The sequence below is a fragment of the Balaenoptera musculus genome, chromosome 5 (assembly GCF_009873245.2).
Source record: "Balaenoptera musculus isolate JJ_BM4_2016_0621 chromosome 5, mBalMus1.pri.v3, whole genome shotgun sequence".
Taxonomy (NCBI): Eukaryota; Metazoa; Chordata; class Mammalia; order Artiodactyla; family Balaenopteridae; genus Balaenoptera; species Balaenoptera musculus.
Genome location: NC_045789.1, coordinates 19,627,884 through 19,652,677, shown reverse-complemented (window position 1 = coordinate 19,652,677; position 24,794 = coordinate 19,627,884). Strand labels below are relative to the sequence as shown.

Below are 24,794 nucleotides of genomic sequence, written 5' to 3'. Positions count from 1 at the left end.
GAAAACAATATGGATCTAGTACAAAGTAGAATGCAAGGTTCTAATCCAGAGGAGACTTCAATAAAATTTCACGCATTTATGGTTTGAAGCATTTCTCCCAAGATTTTGCAACCATGTACCTCTGACATTAGGGCTATTTCAGAAGAAACATTTGAGAAACAATGACATAAGATAAAATTTACATTTAATGCTAGAGATGTTCTTCTGAGTTAAAATTTGAAAATAATACATACTCTTAGATTTGAAATTCTAGTTCTTTAGCCTGCGAGAACTATTCTGACCAGAGAAATTTTCTCCAATTGAAATAATAGGCTTGAATATGTAAGTACTATAAATCACATCAAAAATTCTGTCACATCACTTTACTATGGAACTTTTCTGTGCTTATTAACAACAATAACAAAAAATAATCCTGAGGCGAGAACACACAAATGCCACCATTTTTTAACTCTTAACATTAAAAACATTTGACAGAGAAATTAGAAAATAAATGAGAATGAATCAAGTAGTTTGCCTTTTCAAAATTTAAATTCTATTCAATAAACAATTTATTTTTAATGAAATTCTATTTTAAAACATTAAGTATTTATTACATGCCATATATTATTGTAGATAATATGAAAAATAAAGATGAACAGACAATCACTGTTTTAAAGGAACTCAGTCAAAATGAGGAAGCACGACATATACATGTGCATGTATATATACACATATATATATTTTAAAACCAAGTATAATAATATATCAAAGAACAGTAAAGAAAACTTAAATTCTAACATTATCTTACTTCGATAATATTTTGCCTGCAATTGTTTGTAGAAAATTCAGCTTCAAAGCATGTATCTCTTCTGCGAACACAGCTACAACAAAGCTGTCTTCTATCTTATAGGTAGTGACAGATGTGGCTTTCGAAGTGACACCCAAGACCTAAATAAATAAATATACGTGGTTGTAACAAGTAATTAGCTTTTTATCTTTGAATCAAGCCAAATAGTGAATTATCTTTTAATCTTCACAAGAACTTCCCCCTCACCCAAACCTACAATATATTAAGATAAACCTATTTCTATAAAACTAATACCCTAAACTAAAAATTATAAGTGTTCCCAAATTATATTGTTACCTTATTCACCTATTATTTTTAAATAATCTCTACAAAAGGTAATTACTTGGTTGCCTCAAAGAAAGTGATAGCAAGCATACCGGATTTAGGGTTGTAAATCCAGACCTCTCTGTTTTGCATGAATCCAAGGCCTTAATTTTGATCACCTTGTCCTGATGAGCCTGGTAGGTCACTTTACAATCTCCAGAGATATCTACCTAAAAAGAAAAGCAAAAATACAATGTTTGGCATTCTCACATGGACCATTTGAATTCCAGTGGGAAGTGGCTTGAAAATTGGGGTTCTCATATGTCATGGGGGACTGCCTTTCTGCCCAGGCTGACAAGCTAGGAAGGCAGAAGAATTCAATGTTTCCTGCAGCATGTGGACTCTTTTCCATTCCTTTTGTTTGAGTCTTATGAGTGCCTTCATATTGCCCCAGGAATAATAAAGGATTTCCTACTTCTCTCTAATGTCTAATAGGAATTGGACAAATGGCCTGGTCATAATCAAAACCTCTCGTAAATGGGTAATTATGTGGCAAGGGGAATTGACTTTTAATGCTGTATGTATGCTGTGTGTGCGTGTGTGCGTGCGTGCGTGCACATGCTTTGATGAGTATGACTCAAAATCCTTAAAAACCTGTGGGATTAATTCAGCTCATTATAAGTCACATCAACAATTTGAATGTAGGCAAATGTATCTCAATACAGACTCAGTTTAGTGTCTCTGAGTCTTCCCTCTGGCCTCTACAAGCACCACCCCCAGTCTTCATTCTAGAAAGCTAACCAGCATTCCCTTGGCCCAGCCTTGCCATCAGATTTTCTCACCCACTGATGGACTGGCTGAATTCAGACAAGAAAAGTTGGACTCAGCTTTGCTTTTGACTCCAGGTATGGTACTGAAGGAGTCACTAAACTTCCCTAGTTCAACCTCGGTTTCTTCGTCTATAAAATGAAGAGGGTTTGTATAGACCAGTGGTTCCTCAAACTGACAGTGCATCTACATTAGCTGAGAAACTGTTAAAATACAGATGCTAATCTACTTAATCAGAATCTCTGCAGTGAATCCAGGGAATCTATATTTTTAATAAGCTCCCCGTGGGATAGTGATGCACAGGGATGCCACTGGAATATTCTCCAAGGTTTTTTGCATCTCTATCATTCAGTCATTCTATAGGTCTCCTTAGTATGACTGATTCTAATTCCTTCTACCTTGTATTCAAATACAAATTGGGGTAAACGGCAATTCGTTTCGTATGTAAATGAGATAACCACCCAAGTCACCTTTTCTAAGCATTACCACAGCAGTAACATTTTTTACTGAATTTCTGCAGATAGAAACCCATATAAACAATTTTGGTAACTTTATTGACAAATACGTTTCTGGATCCTTAATAATATTAGTTAAGTACCTCATTGGTAGTTCCAGAGCTTAACTGCATCTGAAATAGACTAGCCAGGCCTCTCTTGAGATTTTCTATGGCTACTGGTTCATTTTGATATGAGTAGAACTCTTTGACCTAGGCAAAAAAAAAAAAGGACAAACATAAATAGAGCAAAAATGCATCATTTACCAGATTTGGTTAAATAAATAGCAGGGAAGGTTAGATTCTCACCCCCTATCAATTCTGGGAGAAAGAGATCTGTTAGTCCAAAGCTGGGACTTCTTTTTTTGTGAAAAGAAGCTATTTACATTTCTAAGAAGCTAGACCGTCCAAATACGACATTTCAGGAGACTGTTAATGAAGGCTCTGAATATGATGAGCATAACATAGGGAAGGAAAGAGAGCGCCGATACGGCGTGGGATTTCTGTGAAAACAAGAAGGATTGCCCAAGGAAGAGAAATCAGAAACATTCTCTTCAAACATGTCAATGCAATCTCTACCTGTGATTCTGCTTGAAACAAAAACTAACCAAGGTTTAAAATAACATCAAAGAAATAGATTCTTGGAAGAGAATGGCAGTCTCCATGCTTGAGACCCCTGAGGCAGCATAGCCTCTAAGGGCTATGATAAGGGCCCACACGTGGCCAAAATGCCCATGGACAAAATTCCACAGGATTGATGTTCTGCCCTCCACAGCATTCATGTTGGCCTTGGGTATAAGGAGACATACAAGGTTGGAAGACTTGAGGTTTAGGGTGCTAATCTTGTATGGCCTGCCCCACGCGCTGCTTTGAGTTTCTCTTTAGAAGGTGGGAAAAGGAGGTTGGAATGAGGAAGGTGACTGTGATTTGGCTGCACTAGTAAATAAATGGCTTATCTTAGCTTTGTTTCATCCTCGAGATTTATAGGCACAGAGGTAATAACGATGTCTCATACCATTTTGAACATTTAGCTCATGTTTAGGAAACAAGGATAAAAATACAAAGAATTTTCTGGAAAGCAGGCTGTCATTTTTTACTCTGTATTGACTCCAAACATGTCACATGATTTAGAAATGGAGAGGTTGGATATAGCTTCCCTGTAAAAATTCCCAAGGTCTATGATAATTATAGCTGGCATTTCTACCAGAAATATCCTGAATGCCTTCTTATTTCTCTTTAAAACCAACCATGACTTCTCAAGTAAAACTGAAAGCTCAGTCATTATGCAATAAATTCAATTAATACCAATCTGAACAATTTAGTGTACATGAAAACTCCCTCATCCCTTAGAAGAAGAAAATACTTTACCTGAATTATCCTAACAAGTGCCTCAAGTTTTCTATTTTTATTTTCTACATATACTCTGCCTAGTGATAGATTTATTAGGTACTTTATCTGGCAATTAATTTTAGTCATTACAGTGGATGAACCTATAAATGTTGGAATTGTGTTTGTCCAGCTTAAAAAGGAACTGGAATAGTGATCTCAGTGTCTGAAAATCCATGGGATCATATTCTCAAACAAATCACTGGCAATTTCTCAGAACCAAGGCTGAGTTTCTGATGTTCTATTTTGTAAACTAGGTCTTCTTTCCTTTTAGGAATTATAGTGTAACTTTCTTTTCAAATATTTGGGAGTATGGAATCTGCAAATATCAGGACTAATAGAGCTTTATAACTGGATCGCTTGAGCCCATACACAGTCAGAAGGGCTTACTGGTAGCAATACACACATGCCTAAGGCCTGTGACTTTTTTGGTCTGAGCCTTAAATACTTCAGAAAGTGAGAGGAGCCATTAAGTGGGAAAAATGCTTGTACTATCATCAGTATCCTCACTTTGCTGCCAAGCTACAAAATATGCCTGAACTATTTATAAAGTTTTACCTAAAATTTCAGGAAACCCAGGTCTCAGATTTAATCTTTGGACTATGCATAAGGTTAAATGCTCTCCTGTTACTCCTACTTCTTTTGATCTTGACTGCTAGATACCTAAGAAAATGGTATGCTGATTTTTTTCCTGGAAGGCTGAGCAACGTAAACTGTGAGACAGAAAAAATTTTTTTCATTCCTTCTATTAGCTTTTATTGTTTCCCTGGAACTAGAAAAGTGGACAAGTCTCTTTTTCCTTTGTCTGCCTGCTACATTTGGGGCCTAAATTCTCTTCCTTTAGTGCAGAGCAATGAGATCCAAAGTGAAGACAGCACTGGTATCCATATTAGCTAAATGTCAAAACTGTTAGAATCGAGTAGGGTTTTGATAATTAAGAAAATAATAAATAAAAAATCAGAACTTGGAAGTTTAATCCACACGGCTGACACAACCATAATCTTAAATTCATTATTTCACAACAGGAACTAAGTAAGTTTTATTATATTCAGGCCATAAAGCTGATTACTTCATTCAGTTCTGAAATGAGCTCTGAACATCCAAGAGCACAGGACTCTTATCTAAATTCACAGTCCCCAAAACTTCCAGAGACCGGCAGCATAGTAGACTAGTCACAAACTAAGACTTTAACCCAAGGAAACTAAACATGGTGGGGGGCGGGGGTTGTGGGGAAGGAGACTCAGTGCCTCTTCTGGGATAATTTTGAGGGCCAATCTCCCCTTGGAATCAGTAGGGATTATACATATTTCTTTTCCTTAGGAAAAAATTACTTCTATACATTCCCTTAATTTACACATTCGTTAAGAATAAGAGAAAGCAAATTTTCATTAACTGGTCAAAGAGCAAAAATAAACAAAAAGGATCTCAGCAAACAGAGATTAGTCATTTTATCTGGTCTACTTAGCTGAAGCTATGTCTCCTTCATATGTATCTAAGACAGAGCATAGCTAAGAAATGATACATTGGAAAACAGACAAGTGAAGAAATATATAAAGAATTAGAAGGTTTTCAAGGTGCCACATATCTTTGGGAGGTTTCGTGTGTGTACAGGAGCCACACTGCCAGATTCGGAGAGCAAATCAATGTCTAGGAACAACACAAAATAAGGGACAGACTTGGCAGCCACATGATTAATGTAATCAATCCTGAGCAAAAAGCAGAAATGGAAGTCTGGTAATATTCTAGTTAATTGGATTAGCATCCAGTACTGTAACTTGAGGCATCTTTTGCATGTCAGTCTTAACCAGAAAACTGTCATATTTCCAACTTCATCTATGATTTGTAGATAAAACTAGAGTCATACCCAAACATTTAAGTAGGGGAGATAAGTAGGCATGGAAAAAAATATGTGCAATAAATATGCATCTAAGTATTTCCATGAGATATCTTTTACAATGTAAATGTGGGAGCTTAAAACAGGGGGCTCTGGGAGGACAAAAATACATGCTGATGAGTATCCTTGAAATCACAGAAATTTCTTAAATTGAGCCTGGGATAGAAAATACTCTTTGAGAAAACAGCAGTACAGTCTTCCCTTTCACAAGTTCTCTCATAGTAAAATGAAGTGATAGTTTAAATAATGATCTTTCTGACAGTGATGTGGCTAAAAAGTTCAAGTGGCTTCTTAGTCTCCAGGGTCATGTTTTTTCCAACAAGTACTTTATTGTGTAATTGAAAGATACCACAATGTACTTTGACCTGTAGCTACAGTAAATCATCACAAGTAATAGCTCCTGTAGAAATGGCACGTTGGAGTCACTGAAATAATGATGTGGCAGCTCCATCCCAGCCTTTGAACAGGGAGGGCACTGAGTCCTTTTGTATGTGTAACGAAAGACTTTGTACTCAACCGCTACCCAAGGGGCTATAAAATGATTGATTTGTCGTTAAGATTATAAATGCAATTAATATTTTAGAAATCAAGCATCTTGCCACATTGGAAGGCCAGAGATGAAAATAACAGTAATTCATGTTGTTAATAAAGTTGTGCCATATGAAAATCAAGTCAGTTATAGATACAGTGAAGAATAAAAAGAAGATTACAAGGCAACCGGAGAGACTTTTTTTTTTCCCCCAAATACATTCCAGCTCGAAAACACAGTAAAATATAGAGGTTTCCGGCACAGACCCTCTGTTTTAAATACCAGCTCCACCACTTGCCAGTTGTGTGACCTTAGGCAAGTTTCTTTACTTCTCTTAACTTTGGTTTCCTCATCTATTACAAGAGGATGAAAAAGCAGCACCTGCTTCCTAGGGCTGTCATGAGGAAAAAGAGAGAATTCATGTAATGCCTTCAGTCAGTGCAGGCATTAAGCACTAAGTATGTTTTAGCTATTATTAAGCAAACAATAGGCACAGACTTCCTCACAGTCTGACTCATTTTAGCCCCATATAACCTTATTTGTTCATTCCTTTAATTTACAAACATTTATTGAGTTCCCACTATGAACAAGGTGCTGAATATACAAGATAAAGACACAACTGCCACCCAAGAGAAGCTTACTCTGAATGTGGATGGCAGACAAGTAAAGAGAGAATTGCAACACGCTGTGATAAATGCTTGGATAGAAATAAGCTCAGGGGAGTATGGGGTTTGGGAAAGGCTTTCAGAACACCAAGTTGGTCAGTGCAAGGCTTGGTTCTGGGTGCTTTGGGGAGGAAGGGAGTAAAAGGGCTGAAATATAAAGAGGAACAGCAATTTTCTCCACCAAAACCCATAATCTAGCAATGAACACAAATGACCAAAAGGAAAGTAATGAGGGGCATGAGTGAGCTATAAAGTGCTAAGAGGGTTCTGAAGAGGGATGGTTATTTCCAGCTGGCTAGAAGGGTGTGAACTTTATAAAAGAAAGGGCCTGCAAGCAAAGCCTGAAGCATGGTAAGTATTCTAACAAGTGGAGAAGGAAGAGAAGGATTCTTGAAATGGTGATTCATGTTTGGTTATAGGAGAGTGATGATATAATAATCCTTCTTGTGAGTCCCTTTTTAGTACTTTATTAAAAATGAGCATCATGAATAGCAAAATATTTCATGTCTGAAATATATATTTTAAAGTATTTGTTTTCACTTTTAGTTTGAATCTAGAAATTTTGGATCTAAAGAAATTTTAGAGATTTGTAGTTTTAACTATAATGATCCCTTTCTGTTTTTCTACTTTAGTTCCTAAAAGTAAGCTTTCATCTTATACTAATATGTTTTTATACATGTCAGTATAACATCTATACTTTTCATAAACCCACATATGTAATGCTTGATAATTCACAGATCAAAATTGCTTTTCAATTCCAAACATACTAAGACCATTTTAATAGACTAGACTCAAACCGTAAGAGATGCACAGTTACAGAATTTTCAAAGCAAACTTCCAATGTATATTATAGTGTTCATTCATTACTTTAACATATAAAATGCTTTTCAGTTGTAGCTATAAAATAATCTAAATGCTTTTCTAAAGAATCAACTCTATCTTAGAAATGCCATACCCCTTCAAAAGCTTCAATTTTGTACTTAATCCAGTTATTGATTTCTTATGACAAGTTAATATCACTTATCTAAGTTAGATCATTTCATTCTCATAATTTGTCTACTTTCCTGAATTTATCCAATCATCTCTGATGACCTATTGTGTTACAATATCTTTTGAATTCTTCCTAATTTAATAAGGAATGTACCTTTTAATTATAAAATATAAGTGAATCCAATGCCTTGATTTACTTCTGAAACATTTAATTTGCAACTTCTGTTTATTAGTTCTTGAAAAATTCCATTTTCCATAAAAGTAGCAATACCATGATCACCTAAAATAATATCTACTGAAGGAGAGAAAAATATGAAGTTGGAAAAAACAATGTGGAACTCCAAAAATCACTTTTACCTTTCCATGGACTAGGTGAAGGAGCACAGGTCTTTGAAGAGCTTCCAAGTTTTCCTTTCTTATGATTTGGGATGGCTTTTTTCCTTTGAAAATGCTCTTCTCTCCTCTCTGTTGATTCACATTTTCGACATTTACATCTTTTATCTGGAATCATGGAAAGAAACCTATTAGAAAAACTTCCTATGTCTGTTTCCATCAGAGTCTCCTAGAAAGCAAAATGGTAAAGCAATAAACGAGGTTGGTCATAATTTCTTCTGTCATTCTCAATTCATGATTCGTAGGACCTAACTATCAACTTTAAAAGAATGGAGAAGGTATTAAAAATTAGATTTTTGAATTAGGTAAAAATACTGACATCAAGGAAATCTGTGACTTCAACTCTACTCAATACTCTGTAATGGCCTATATGGGAAAAATTTTTTTTAAAAAGAGTAGATATATGTATATGTATAACTGATTCACTTTGCTGTACACCTGAAACTAATACAACATTTTAAATCAACTATACTCCAATAAAAATTTTTAAAAATTAAAAAAAAAAAGAAATCTTTGACTTCAGGTCTACAATAATTGTGGCTAGAAGATAGCTCTTTTATGTCATTGTCACTCTCCATTTGTTTTGAACTGCTGCTGTCTGCCTGCTCTCTTCACTTTCTGTACAATTTGTTTGAAAGGAATCCTGCCCACTGTACTTTATTTGTACATACAAAATTAAAATGAACAGTCTGATTACTGAACAAAGAGGTACAGAATGTTTTCTGCAAAATACTGTTCTATTGAGAAATGGCTTAGTGAGGTGGATGATAAAATTTTGATCCGACTTGGAAAACACACACAGCTGTTAGAGACAACCAAAGAAGCAAAGATCACTTGATAAACGTATTGCAGTGACACCTCATTATAAAGTATATCAGTAACTACTTATCAGTGACAATGAAGCAAATCTTGGTCCTGTGTACCTGTTTCACACTGACATGTAGAAGGAGAACTTACTATACTGGAGAAACTATTGCCTTTAGGTCCTTGAAAAGCAAGTGTGGGCTCACCATATATTGAAACTGGAACAGGCCAGTTTAATAATAATTCAATAATAATTCAATAATAATTCAATAATAATTTGAACCTCTTTGTCAACACATAAATCTAAAGCATCATAACTGACCAAACACTGCCATTCAGGGGAGCACCTCGTTCTGTCCTCAAGAAGAATGCAGAATAGGTTTACTCCCTCATTGGTAATTTTACCTGTTGGATCAAGGAACTCAGAAAAATTGGAAGGTCACAATTTATCTCCTCCTTCAGTTAGAGTGGTCTCGATTGCTTTACACATAACATGGATTCTAGACTCCTTAGTTTCAGAACACTTCAAATGGATTCTAGTTTAATGTGCTTATTAATATGACATATAGAACTGGACATCATACTTCAGTTACTCACCCGTATACACCTTCGTTTGCCTGCATCAACAATTTGGAAAGATCAGATCACTTTTGGTTAGCAAAAACTTCAAAATTGTACCTCTACTTATTTTAGTGATGGATAACAAATTCAATGACTATATGACCAAGAGTACAAACAAGTGCTGTTGAATGGTACACTTCTCAAAGACTGCTGACATCTAATCTTTGCATCTCTCTGGTAGAAAATGCCCACCATAATCTGGATCAGTTGGTCATCATCACCATCAGGACTCCTCCACAGTAAGACAACATCCACGTTGGATGAAATTCGGTAGCCCACGCTGTCTTGGAGGTTTCCTTTGCCCCGATCAAGAAAAACTTCAGTGGAGTATGTGAGTTTGTATAGTCGGTCATTATTTAATGAGAGACCAGTTGTGTGACCTGCATAAAGATAGTGACACAAGTCAAGTCTTAGTTGTAAGGCACCCATCAGGCCAGGGACTGTGCCATCTATCACAGTGGTACACAGTGGGAGCTTATGTTTGCTAATGGAAGTAAATTTTTGCTAAGTGAAACATGGTTCTACTTCTCCATCTGCTGAAATTATTGGCTTGAACAACAACAAAAACCACAACTAACAAAGAAATAAGCTTCCATTTCAGAAAACCTTAGTTTGTATTCTTAATCAGTAATCAGATTATCTAAATATTGCCCTGGTTGAACTAAATTTTTTAAAGAAATACCATTGTATTGCTTTAAATTATATGAATATGATTTCTTCCCTGCCCCCCACCCCAGCTTTACTGAGGTATAATGAATATGATTTCAAGTAGAGATTCAGCCAGAGATTGCTTTATAATTTAATAAAAAACATTTGTTATTAACATACCATTTAAATACAACAGATCAAAGCCAAAGTAATTTTAGTAGTTAGAAAGCAGTCCCTTACACTGGATATTCTGAGTATTTAAAGAATAACCCTCTAACGTAATTTATCCTATTAATTTAATTAGTAAACTTTTAGTATGAATGTACATTTCAAGGCTACACATATGTAAATTTAAATTAGCTATTCCTGAATAAAACAATGTTTTCCTACATAAAATCCTAGCACAGGCTTTAACCTGGCAGGGACAATTTAATGTCAAATAATATACAAGTCAGTATTATGACCAAAAAAAATTGATATATGGAGGAGTTCACATACTCTCCAAGTCAGTTTATCTTAACCCAAAGAAATGTAAAAGAGTAGGATCAAGTCTTTCCCAGAGATGACTTGCAGTTTATGGTCATACAAAGTCTTTGTATGTTTTCTATCCATAGCTCTCAGGAGATAGTAAAAAAACGATTTCAGTATACATTTTTCCTCAGTGCTAACAGGGTAGCATTGCCTAGTTAACTATAATAGGGAACCATAACTTTTTTTCCCTCAGGACTTATGCACGTGGGAGAGGGACAGGAAAGGAGGTTGAGATGACTAGGACAGAAGTGAGGCAGCTGAGACAGGAAGTGAAATTACTTGGAAAGCCAGAAATTAGAAAACCTCTGAAAAGTCTTTACTATTTACTGTCTCTATCATCTACTATGGCGCCTACTGTCCAGAGGAAAAAAAAGTCAAATACATTGTCTCTAATAAACTGTTCTAAGTGTTTTATACACATTAACTTATTTAATCTTCACAAAAACCTAATGGGGTAGGTACTATTATTAGCCTGATATTATAGATGAAGAAATCGAGGGACACAGAGATTATACAATTTACCCAGATCACCCAGGAAATCAGTGGCGGAGCCTCTAACACCCTGTCTGGATCTAGAGACCATGCTCTTACCTATACTATACACATATAAACCTTTAGGTTGAACTCTTCCATTCCTGGGGAGTGAGCTAGGAATTCATTCATTCATTCTTTCATTCACCAAGGATGTACTGAGCACCTACTGGGTAGTAGGCACTTTTCTAGGCTCTGGGGCTATACCAGTTAACAAGCAGACAAAATTTCTACCTTTGTGGAGTTTACCTTTAAATGAGGAAGGGATGGGAGATTAAAAAAGCAAGTACATAAACAAATTATAAAGTATGTTAGAAGTGCTAATGAAGACAAATGAAACAGGAAAGGGAACTGGGAAGCTAAGGGAAAGAGCTTTGTGAGAAGGTAATATTCCGGGCAAATACTTTAGGCTAGCCACATGGATATCTGTGGAAAGAGCATCCCCCTACCCTCTTTCCCCGCATTCCTACCCACCCCCCGCCCCTCCACAGAGGGAGTAACAAGTTCAAAGGCCCTGAGGAGAGTTCGTGCAGGTGTAATGGAGAAACAGCAAGGAGGCCAAAGAGGCTGGGATTGGCTAAGTGAAAGACATAGCAGAAGGAGATGAGGTCAAATAGGTACCCATGGGTGGCTGGGAGACTTGGGGGGACATTTGCATAGATTTAGAATTTGATTGAGTGAGATGGGGAGCCACTGGAGAGTTTCGCATGGTGAAGTTATACATGATCTGACAAACCTTCAAAGAAAGGGAATAAGGAGTTTAATAGGAATCAAGAAAAGCCAGGAGAAGGAAGTGTAGGAAGGGTCTCCAAGTGTGTACACAAAAGCAGGCTGTGTCCAAACACCAAGTCAGGCAGAACCTCAGGTATGACATACAGAAGGCAGACAAAGTCAGGAGAAACCTTGCAGGAGATGAAGTCTGGGACTCCCTCTAGCCTCCCCGATCTCCACCTCTTCTGCATTTTAACTAGGGACACTGCTGCAGGGTCAAACACTGGCTTTCCGACCAGGAAGATATTTTTGTCAAAGAGGCCTTCTTTTTATGACACCTATCAAATTCCACGTAGGGCAAAAAGGAAATACATGTTGTCTTATCTAATCCTCACAGCAAGTCTGAAAGGTAAGCAGTATATGGCAGCTGAAAAAAGCTGACTCCATGTTTAATCCAACATAGCAGATATAATGCAGAATTTGATGTTGGAATATGCTAAAATTCAAGTTTTGTGGACTACCTGAAGGTGTCTTCTGATTAAAATAGCTATGAAAAGTTTGCAGTAAAGTAGCCTCTCTTTAATTCCAAAGCTTTCCAAACTATCATGTTGTTCTTTTTTTTTTTTTCTTTTTTCTTTTACTTGACTGGTCAGAAGAATGTGAAAAGCGACAATATATATCAGTTCCTGACTATGATTTGGAAGTGATAAAGCACAGGAAAGACTGGGTTTTGTTCTCCTAGAACTTTTTCTTACCTCTTTCAACAGGAGATAAAGCCTAAAATGGTTTAAATAAGTGCTGACGGTGCTGAAGTGTTGTCCCTTTTATCCTTTCCTCTTTGATAATTATTGATATTTCTGTTTCTGTTATTCAGACACCCGGCAATACTGGGCAGTGGGGGCATGTCCCATTTATATTGGTGACTGAATTTCTGTCTTAGGGTGTTGCTCTGTAGAGTATGCAGAATGGCAACTGGAACTGATGGTAGATTAAACGAGAAATCAATTTTAGCCCCAAAAGGAGTCAGTACCTCTTCAAGGTGCCCCTTCAAGTGAAATTTTTAGTCATGTAAAAGGAACAAAACTCTTAATTTTGAACTTTTTAAGAAATATCTTCAAATATTCTTTAATTAAACTTAGATCAATATAATAGTTCATTGACTTAAGCAAAAAGACAAAATAGAGATAAGTTAATAAATGTGAGGCTTGAAGAGACCTGCGTTGGTGATAAGGAAGATAGGTAATGGGATTTACGAATCCAACAGAAGACTAGAAGGCCGGAAATAAACGAGTAGGATGAAGGATAAGGGAGAAAATATGGAAGATGATTATTGTGAATGAACTGAAAAGCATGGTAGGGCCAGAGACTGAGAGAAAGACTGGGAGTGAAGGAGCAGTTCAGGTTTAGAGGTAACAAGATTAAATAGAAAGTGTATGGGCGGGTTATCAAAAGGAAAATCACTATAAAGAAAACCCAAAGAAGGCACTGAGAATGGACCCACCATTACAAAATGTGATTCAGAAAAAGTAGGGGAAACCTGAGTCTTCCAAACATTCAGTCAGCATATCAGCATATCTCTTCTAAATAGACCCTTTTCCATTCTAATTCTAAACCCCTCCTCCATCCTCTTAATGGTCCAACCTCTCTCAACATCCACCCAGATCTGGGGATTTGCTAAATAGTTGCATTGAGAATTAAATTTGAGATGAGTTTTGAAGTGATGCATAACATCTCAAAATTTATAATGGCCTGATTTTAAAGTAAACTCTTCACATGTAGTTCGCTTATTAAATGTCAATCATTGCAAAGGGCAAGGAATCTATAATTAAACCATGGTACTATAATAAAAAAAGTTACTCCATCTGGGTAAGAGAGAGCTGTCAAGTCCTGTACTTTTTATTAATGGTATGTGGCATAAGCAGCTTATACCATGATGCTAATAACGCTTAAGCATTGGAGCCCTCACTTACCCAGGCTTCTTCCAAGATCTTGGAAGGGGACCCTAGCGTTGTGTACACATGCCATATCTTTTTTTCAGTAACATTTGCAAAAGTAGGATATTTTTGTAAAAAAGTAGGTATTTTTTTCTCAAAGATGGAGCCTAAATTGCATAAGCTTCAGGTTCTAAAATTCTGGATTTGCCACTGAACTTACACACAAAAAACTGTAGCTATCTGTTATGTTCTAAGTCATATTTCCCTGTATGTCATTGCTCTGTGTGTGTGTGTTTAAATCTTTATAAGTGCATGTATTTGAAAACATCAAGTTATCCAATGTTCTCATTTGTATTTGAAAACATCAAGTTATCCAATGTTCTCATTTGTAGGATGGGAGGAAAAAAGAGAAGCTCACAATAACTACCACACCTCAATTATTTTTCTCAAAATAATCATGGTATTGGTTTGATCTCATGGTGTATGAATCATTCATATTTCCAATATTCAACAGTTTATTTGACAGATAATAAAATGTAAGCTCTCTATATAGCAATTCTCTGTCAGATATGATTTACAAACCTTTACTTTTTTCTCATTAAAATTTCTTTTCATCCAAGTAAGGACTGTATCTTTAAATACTGAACATTTTAGAATCTGGTAAAAAAAATATATATTATCTTTAGTTCAAGAACCTAAAGTGTGATTTGCTTAGGTGAAATAATTTAACCCCCCCCCACCCCTTTTATTGCTCCAATAGCAAAGATTGTCTCTTTTCCTCATGTGGAAATTTTCTGTGCAAAAAATCTTGAGACAAACTTTACCTTATGAAAAAAAGCCATAGTTATCCCAAAAGGCTTTTAAAAGTTTACAGGTGAATTACTTTTTATCACTTACTAAGAGCACACAGTTATTAAAATTGGACCCTATCATGCTAAGTTTTTTCTTAGGCCAACTGGCTTTGACAGTGAGTCCTCTTAAGAGAGTCTAAAAAGTGATGATTCTACAGGTGCAACATCTAGAAATTCAAGGCATGCATAAACTAGCTGATTTAAAACAAGATTCCATATTCATACATTTCATACAGCTTTTTAAAATCATTACTCAAAATGTTTGCTCTGAAGGTTATCAATTCATGTGTTTTTTAATCAATTTTATCTTAAAATAGAAACTATAATGAGCAACACTATTTTTCCAAAGATAAGTGTTACTTCTTAAATCTATGTCATGTAGTTTTATTTTCTGTAATTCACCAAGTCTGATAGTCCTATCACTTCTGAATGGTAATGGAATTAAATACAGCCTTTACCATTTCATTCATAATCCTTTGGCAAGTCAAATGCCTTTTTCATTGGGTCTAATTCTTCTTGATACCACATTGCTAGGCAACTAGAAGGAAATTTAAGAACTGGTTTTTTAAAATCTACTTTTACAATTCAAATGAAGGCGCTGCATTCATTGAGTGACCAACAGCAGCAGGTAACAATAGTTGGCGTCTTTTTTCTCGCTTTTAAAAATAAACCATGAATGAGAGAATGAAGCAAGAAGCAAGCTAGTCTGAGGGACTGAAACTAAAAGGAACCTCTGTTTTCTTTATGTAGGAATTTGAATTTGCTTTTCATTCCAACCCAGTCATGCCTTCACCAACATTCCAAAGTTACATGGTTTTGAAGATCGCTTAGTTAGGAATTCTTTCACTACACACACACGCACACACACACACACTTTTCTCCCTCAACGATTAAAATTAAAGTTTAGCAGAAAGCAACACAAACTTACCTTTAACAGAAGCTGAATATGATGAAATGAAGCAGAGAAAAAACACAGCAAGAAGAATCATATTGACTAGCTACCCTCTAATGCATCCAGTTCCCAGTTAGGAGTCACTGAGAAGTGGACTCTTCCAGTGGCAGCGAGGGAGTGACCCTCCTCAGAACCTGCAACAATAATGGTTATCTTTGGGGGAAAGTTCAGATTCCAAACTCCGAAATCAGGACCTAAGTTCACAGAAGGGCTCACTATTAATGATTAAACTTAGGTGGGCTGTAGTTTTCAGTCTCTCACTCTTTTTATTTATTTTTTACTCAATAAGAAGAATCAAGAAAATTTTCACTTTTGAGAGCTAAACTAAACCAGTCTACCATCCTATAAATTTAGAAGTACTGAGGGGCATTCAAGGAAAACTGGTGGTGATACTTTTCTGCTCAGTACATAATTATCATCATGCCTATAACATTAAATGCCTGTCTTCACATTTACCACTTTATGTGGGACGGTGGTGAGGATTTGCAAACTCAGATAAATTTGAATTTTATTGTCTTGTATGGTCATCTGAATATTTTTATACCATGTGTATGCTATTATTAAAAAATCACTCTGAATTTTAGAATTTAAATTTTAAAATTTTAACTTGTACCACCACCAATCACTTCAAAATAATGTTAGATAAAACATTCAGTTCTGAAACCTAGATGGTTCTCCTTATGTGTGAGTCAGCATTGTCTACCATTAACTTACTAGCAGGTAACTGAGTTTATCATAATAGACCTCTAGCTATATTTATGACAAGAAACATTTGTCTGAGTCCCCAGAATGGTGGGATGGAGTCCCCTGTGCTCTCTGAATCCCATTTCTAAGAAGAAACTCAGAGGGGGGATTCCAGCCCTTAACACTTTTGCTACAGAAAATTAATTACGACGCTTCTCTAGAGTTAAAGTGAATACCCTAGTATGGCTAAGGCCACACTAACTAAACCGACTCTGTCCTTGTAAACTTGTGCAAGATAAACCTGATATGAATAAAACCTACTAAAATGAGGTGGTTTGCGGGGGCACGTGGGGATGTTTTGGCAAGGGAAGGAATAAAGTGCTGGCGAGGGCTTTTTTGAATGAACTTGAAAATACTTATGGCCGTGTTTAAGCATAAAATGGGTTCCTAAATCTACCCTCATCTCTCTCCAAACCCTTTTCTAGAATCCTAACCTTAAGCTTAAATCTTCTAGACAACCCAGGTAAAAGACAGTCAACTTTATAGACAGGGCCACAAGATGAAATCTAAAATTTAAAAATCTCACAGTTAAGCATATTTCCTCTTGAAATATATTTTTGTATAAAGAACTGAAATGTGAAAATTGTTTGTCTTTATCATCTATTGAGATTAGAACTTCATTTCTTATCATGTTTTATATATAAATCATGGCTAAAATACCTATACAAAAATAAAATATTTGGTTATGACAATTACTTTAAAGTTATATATAATAAGTTATCCTGGGGTAAATAGAAAAGGCTATTCTTAGAAAAATAACTGTTGAAGAAATATAAGTTTTTATGAATAGTAGGTATTATAAATACAAGATAATGTAAAAGTGCTTTGTTGCTTTACATTTGAATAGATTTCTATGTATTCCCACAATTTCTGCATTACATACATAGTGACATGAAGCCACTATAGTTACTTAAACTTTACATACTTATTTATTTGAATTAAGGACTAGTTTGAATCTTATGAGAACTTTGTATTTCCATTTGAGGCTCACAGCTACATGTTTGTGGTTAGACCATGTGGTGCATGATACATGTCTATTTGGGTAAAGGACTGTTCGTTGTCAGGTGTTTACCAGAATCCAACCAGTAAAAGGCATATCACTATTGCCTAACAAAATCTGTTTCACTGAGCATTCGCTTTTCACTAGGAAGCTCCTATGAGTCACTGTATTAAGTAGTCATTTCAACATAGAGTGTTCAAATATGGCTGCTTCTCTTGGTAATAAAAACCATCATCCTTTTATATTTTGCTTGTAACTTTTTACAAAGACATTTGAAAGACTTCTTAAGATTGTTTCACAGAGAAGAAATAAGAATGTCAAAGTCTTCATATTCAGTGAATTCTGGGTACCAAAGGAGAGGCATTCTCCTCGGTTGCTCTGTTAATCAAGCAGAGCAAACATTGTACAATATATGTGGGAGATACCTCCAAATCGCATCACAAGTAAATCAGCTATTTACATGGCATGTGAAGCAGGACAGAAGCACAGCACAATACAAAAATAAGAGCTGCCATCTATGGAACAATTACTATGTACAATACACTATGCTAAGCACTGAACATTTTGTAATATATCCTAACAACGATCATTTCACATGTTAGCAAAATGATATTCAGATTTATTTAGTAAAATGATTTAGGGACCATAGAAAAACAAGCCTTGAGACCTAGGTCCAATATTCTCCTTAAAAAATATTAGAGATAGGAGGTAGAAAAAATTGGTTTCTTATGGATGACATAGAATTATTAATTGGGGCTCTCTTTTAGAAAGTTCATCACACTTTTGTATGGAGGCTAAAAGAGCACTTGACTGCTGTGGTTAGATGTTCCAGGCTGAACAGATTGTTCCAGGGGAAAAAATTGATTTGTGCTAGCCAGGTCAAAATCAAATAACAGATTTTAAAACAATGCTCTTGCAATGAAATTCCGTTGGTAAGTACATGACACTGTGGAATATTTGCTATACTACTATTTTGCAGTAATAATAAGAGACTATGAAATAAAGACGGCTGACTGATTCCAAAGTACAGTAGTGTTTCTGTTGAGTATCAGAGGTTGTTAGGAGTTAACTCATTTCCTAGATTAGAAGATAAATGAACTTCACCCCACTAAAGGTTAGAAGGAAAGGTATTAACCTATTATATATAGTAAGTCAGAATGTACGATAGCTATAGACAAAAAAAAAAGTCTTTATAACATAAGAACACTTTACTCTGTTCCAGAAAGAAGCACATTAATGAAAAAAAAATTCTTAGAGGGACTCTTCAAGTTATCCCTAAGCGGTCATAATAAAGTCTAATAGTGTTTTCAATTCAATGAGGGAGTTAGCATTTTCAAGGAATCCTGAAAAAATATTTTTGGTAGGTTAAGAATACAGTCAGCCTTCTGTATCAGCAGATGCGGAACCAGGGGATACCCAGGAGGGGCAACTGTAAGGGACTTGAGCATCTGCAGTTTGGTAACAGCGGGGGTCCTGGAACCAGTCCCACATGGATACTGAGAGAGGGCTGTATTTTTTTTTTTTTTTTTTTTTTGCCTTTTGTCAGTTAACATTTTCTCAATTTATTTGTTTGTTTGGTTTTTTCTTAATTTTCATTGGAGTATAGTTGATTTACAATGTTGTGTTAGTTTCAGGTGTACAGCAAAGTGAATCAGTTACACATACACATATATCCACTCTTTTTTACATCCTTTTCCCATATAGGTCATTATAGAGTATTGCATAGAGTTCCCTGTGCTATGCAGTAGGTCTTTATTAGTTATCTATTTTATATATAATAATGTGTATATGTCAATCCCAATCTCCCAATTTATGGGACTGTATTCTTATGTGATGCTCTCTTTCATGCCAAGGCAAAAATTATAGAATACATATACTATTTTTTAAGGTATTGTTTAAGAATTCACTTTGAGAAAATACAAATGCACTAAGTGCCTTTCCTTAGAAAGAGTAAACAAGACTTAAGTTTGAAAAGTATGGAATCTAAGACTCTCCAAAAAGGACAGTCATTTTCCATAATGGAGTTATTAACCAAACTTTACCTCCACCTCCCACCCCTCCACACACATGTATTTGACAACAACAAAAAAAATCCTTATGGGTCAATAATAGTCACCCTAAAAGGAGTCTAACTTTACACTAATTTTGGCAGCATAAAACCGAATTTCTAGCATTTAAAGGAGAAAATTGATGGCTTTCTTTCAATGAACTATTGTAAAGAAAACAAACTTAAATTTTGATCAGAATCATTTTATTTACTAAGACATTCCAGAGGTTTCCCATATAGACTGCACCCAGTTGTCCTCATTATTAATATCTTACATTAGTGTGGTATATTTATTAATAATTCACATAGTAACTAAAATCCTTATTTTATTTAGATTTCCTTAGTTTTAATCTAATGCTTTTTTTTTCCTGTTCCAAGATCCCACCCAGGTTACATTAAAATTAGTTGTCATGACAGTTTCTCTGATTTCCCTCATTTAAAAAAATTTTTTTTATTGGAGTATAGTTGATTTACAATGTTGTCTTAATTTCAGGTGTACAGCAAAGTGAATCTGTTATACACATACATATATCCACTCTTTTTTAGATTCTTTTCCCATATAGGCTATTACAGAGTACTGAGTAGAGTTCCCTGTGCTATACAGTAGGCCCTTATTGGTTATCTATTTTATATATAGTAGTGTGTATATGTCAATCCCAATCTTCCAGTTTATCCCTCCCTGCCCCTTACCCCCTGATAACCATAAGTTTGTTTTCTATATCTGCAACTCTATTTCTGTTTTGTAGATAAGTTCATTTGTACTCTTTTTGTTTTTTTAAGATTCCACATATAAAGATTTTCCTCATTTTTGATGACATTGACAGCTTTGAAGTGTTCTGCAGTATCAGGTCAGGTGTTTTGCAGTATGCTCCTTTATTGGAGTTTGTGGAATGCTTTTCTCATGATTTGAGTGGGCTTGTAGGTTTGGAGGAAGACCCCAGAGGTCCCATTTTCATCACACTATATCAAAAGTACATACTATCAATGTGATTTATCATTGTTGATGTTGACCTTGATCACCTGGCTCACAAGTGTCATCAGGTTTCTCCACTGTAAACTTACTCTTTTTTTTACCTCCTTTTCCATACTGTACTCTTTGGAAGAAACTACTAGGAGCAGCCCGTACTTACGGAGTAGGGAATTATGTTGCTCCTCCTTGAAGGTGGAGCATCTATGTAAATTATTTGGAATTTCTCTGCATGAGAAGTTTGTCTCTTCTCCCCCATTTATTTATCATTTATAGCCATATAAGCACATGACTATTTATTTTATATTTGGGGTTATAATCTAATACTACTTTTAAATTTACATCTACAATTGTTCCAGCTTTAGCCATCAGGAGCTCTTTCATTTGGCTCCTGTGTTCCTTTGACATACCCCATCCGTGTGTGTGTGTCTGTTTAAGTATTTCCTTCATTTCTGGCACTACAAGATGCTCCAGGCTCATCTTGTATGTTTTCAACCCAATCCTAGAATCAGCCCTTTCTCCAAGTGGCTCCTTTTACTGAAGAATGGTATTAGAAACCAAGATCTGAGCACAAAGTGTGCTTGTCCATACAATATTGAGTCTTTTAATCCACGAACACAGAGTATCTTATATTTATTTAGATCTTTATTTCCTTCATCAGAGTTTTGTAGTTTCACTCATATAGATACTGTACATATTTTGTTAGACATATACCTTTCTTTTTGGTGCTAATGTTTTCTTGAATTTTAAGTTCCAATTGTTCATTGCTAGTAGATAGGAAATCAATTGACTTTTGTATGTTAACCTTGTCACCTGTGACCTTGCTATAATCACTTATTAATTCCATGAGGGGTTTTTTGGTTGATTTTGGGGGGATGTTTTTCATAGACAATCATGTCACCTGAGAACAGTTTTACTTCTTCCTTTTATTTCCTTTTCTTCTTATTGCACTAGCTCACACTTCCAGTATGATGTTAAATATATATGTGTACTTTTTATATTTCATATTCTTTTCTGAGTTGTTACTGCTATCCAAATCTTTTTTCCAGTCACTTTATTTCTGAGTTTTTCTGTTTTATGTTGTTCTATCTCCTAGCATTTAAAAAATTTCTCGTTTTGAAATATTGGGTTAGAGTTTTCATCTTTTTTTCTGCTTCATATTCTCTTTTTTATTATAACAGCTTTAAATAGGATTCAATTACGATTCTTTTCATGGCATGTTTTTAGGCTAAATAAGTTATTCTACACATGTAAGAGACAGAAGTGGGTAGAATAGCTTTTCTAGCTTCCAGAGCTTCGTTTTCTGATGTTTTCATAAAATGACACCTACATATCCTGGTCATTTCTTAGCTCCGTCTCTTCTTTTCTCCCACTTTTTTTTTAAATTTATTTATTTATTTATTTTTGGTTGTGTTGGGTCTTCGTTTCTGTGCGAGGGCTTTCTCTAGTTGCGGCGAGCGGGGGCCACTCTTCATCGCGGTGCGCGGGCCTCTCACCATCGCGGCCTCTCCTGTTGCGGAGCACAGGCTCCAGACACGCAGGCTCAGTAGTTGTGGCTCACGGGCCCAGTTGCTCCGCGGCATGTGGGATCTTCCCAGACCAGGGCTTGAACCCGTGTCCCCTGCATTGGCAGGCGGATTCTCAACCACTGCACCACCAGGGAAGCCCTCTCCCACTTTTATCTGGACCTTTTTTCTTTGCCTCTGTTGTCCCTGTCCTGTTCAATTTGGATTCTACTCCCATAAGTTTCTTCTTAGTGTTGGGCTTTTTTTCAGGTTCATTAAGTTTTGAGAGTTCTTGGACCCTCACACCCCACGAGCACTTCCAGACCTTCCTGTTCATACCTTTGTATTCACTCTGAAATTAGAGTCTGTCAGTTTTACTACTAATCTCACATCCATCTCCTTTGCTTTTCAGTGAATACCTGTTGGCAGTTTGAAGTCCTCCCATTCTCATGGCCTTCAGCTGCTCTGTTGTCTTCCCACTATTTCCTCTTACACAGATGCTGATACTAAGTTGGTGGTTTGCTCCCACCTGTTCACAGTTTGAGCTTTATAAGGATTCTTTCTTGTTGTAGCCATGATTTGGTCTTGTAATTAGCGTCGTTTTGCTATCCTAGATGTTCTACCTGTTTTATGAGGTGATTCAGACTACACTGTCTCCATAGTCATCTTCCTAGAGTCTTCAATAACTTAAGAGGGGGGAATAAGGCATTTTTAAAAACATTTTAAAAAACTTTTTCTATATTTTTGAAGGCAATCCAAATGCAAGTTGAAATTATTATAGATGATAGGTTGATTTTAGATACCTTTCACATCATTTAAAAGAAATTAGGTTCTTTTTGGCTTTCTTAGCCTCAGATTAATTACCCACAAGTGTAACTCTATTTCCAGACCTCCCCAACCTGCTGAAGAGTACTCTCAGACTTAATAAAACATCAGAACTCGGCTTAAAATAACTTGTGATGACTGCCCTATGTTTTCAGGCCAAGCATCTTAGAGGATCTCATATTTTATTTATTACCACATTTTTGTGTCCTAAAACTCTGTTTTTATCTGTACTACAATCTACAGTCTAATTTAACAAACTGGCTGCCAATTGTCTGATTGTGGTCCAAGACATGTTTTGTTTAGCCTGCTCCGTACTTAAAAACAAACAAGATAGTTGCCAACACTTAAAAATCAGATTTCACGTAAAAATCCAGATTTCTGGCTGCTGTTAAAAAAATTGAGATCTGATGTCATTAGGCTTACTACTTGGAACTTGTACCCTGATTAAACAGAGAATATGCTCTCAGGTTTGTGACACTGTTCTCCTAGATAGCTCCCCTCATTTACCTTCTAGTCCTAATTGATATGATAGGTTTGTAACCCATGGTCTAGCATCTCTGATCTCAACCTCTTGTGTTGGCTTAAAGTACTAAATATGTGCTGATAATTTCTAGATCTGTTTCTTCCTAGATGTTCTGCAGACTCCCCAGAACCCACATATTCAAAACCAAACTAATTTTTCCAAAACCTAATTTTCTTCCACTATTCTCCAAATGACCCAGTTAACAGAACTACATTCCTACAGTTGTCCAAATTAGAAAAACTCTTAGGGTTATTCTTTCCTCTTTCTTTCTCATCCTACCCACAGCTTATCAGTCATGTACCAAACTATGACATGTCTTTGCTTTCACTATTCCCAATATTTAATTTAATTTCCCAGTATATAAATTTTCCCTTCTTGATCTCTGGAAAACTCCTATTTACTTTCCAAGATGGAGCAAATTATTCAATTTCTGAAACTATGTCCCCCACCTCCAGGAACATTTAGTTGCTCCTTTCCATGTACAGGCATCTCAAGTACATTATATGTTGTATGATATGTAACACTGGCTCTCCCACTAGACTAGGGATTCCTCAAGAACAGAGATCATTATTTAGTTATCTTTGTATCAACAGTACTAAAACAAACAAAAAACATGGAACTCAATGAATATGTCAAATTAAACACGAATTTTACAAATCAAAGAAAATAAGATTATTTCATATTATGATTTTTACCTTCCTATATTTTCTGAATGCTTTCTATATCTTTGGTTAAATTGTCCATTTTTTGCTGGTGCTTGGTTTGGATTGATACTAGAATCATTTTAAATTTCGCACCCTATGATTATAAAGTTAAATGGCTATCTCAAAAGAAAACATTGACCCCACTGTTAAAATATGAGGGTTTTTAAAGTAACTTAAAATTTTTGTTTTAAATATCTAAGGATATCAGGTATTAACGCTGAAAAAAATATATAATTATTCATAAAACAGATCCCTGTGGGGCAACTGAACAGCTGTTGAAAGTTCTGGCACATCACTATGGCCAGCCTGAGTTTAATGACCTACATGTGAAGAGCTACATATCCAATTACTAATCCTCCCTCAGCTACTCGTTGGCCTGATATGGAGGCAGCTGAAAAAAGATGCCCTACTAACAGATCAGAAATGGATCCAGACTTCTCTGCCAATGCTTAGTTAAAAGACCTTTTGGACTGGAGATAATGAAGAAACAGACATGGCTTACAACCATGTTACAGCTGACATAGTTTTTCAAGTAAAATTTGATGGTTTAAAGCAAGAGTGACTTCCGTTTTGTAACTAAATTTAGGGAAACCTCAATTCTTTAAGAAAACTCAAATTCAGAATTTAA

General features: G+C 35.8%; 1 protein-coding gene across 2 annotated transcripts in view; it reads right to left on the bottom strand.

The window, feature by feature from the left end:
* The window catches only part of LOC118895527 (microsomal triglyceride transfer protein), a 56,767-nt gene that overhangs the window by 30,747 nt on the left and 1,226 nt on the right, over positions 1 to 24,794 (bottom strand). The window contains exons 1-6 of one of the 2 annotated variants that reach the window (XM_036852724.1): positions 15,828 to 15,985; positions 9,886 to 10,073; positions 8,233 to 8,376; positions 2,517 to 2,624; positions 1,204 to 1,320; positions 788 to 927 (exon numbers count right to left, since the gene is read on the bottom strand). In XM_036852724.1, coding sequence (XP_036708619.1) covers positions 788 to 927; positions 1,204 to 1,320; positions 2,517 to 2,624; positions 8,233 to 8,376; positions 9,886 to 10,073; positions 15,828 to 15,888 — 758 coding nt within the window. In that variant the 5' untranslated portion in view covers positions 15,889 to 15,985. Of the gene's footprint in view, positions 1 to 787; positions 928 to 1,203; positions 1,321 to 2,516; positions 2,625 to 8,232; positions 8,377 to 9,885; positions 10,074 to 15,827; positions 15,986 to 24,794 lie in introns of those variants that run through there. The other variant, XM_036852726.1, reaches the window with a different exon arrangement.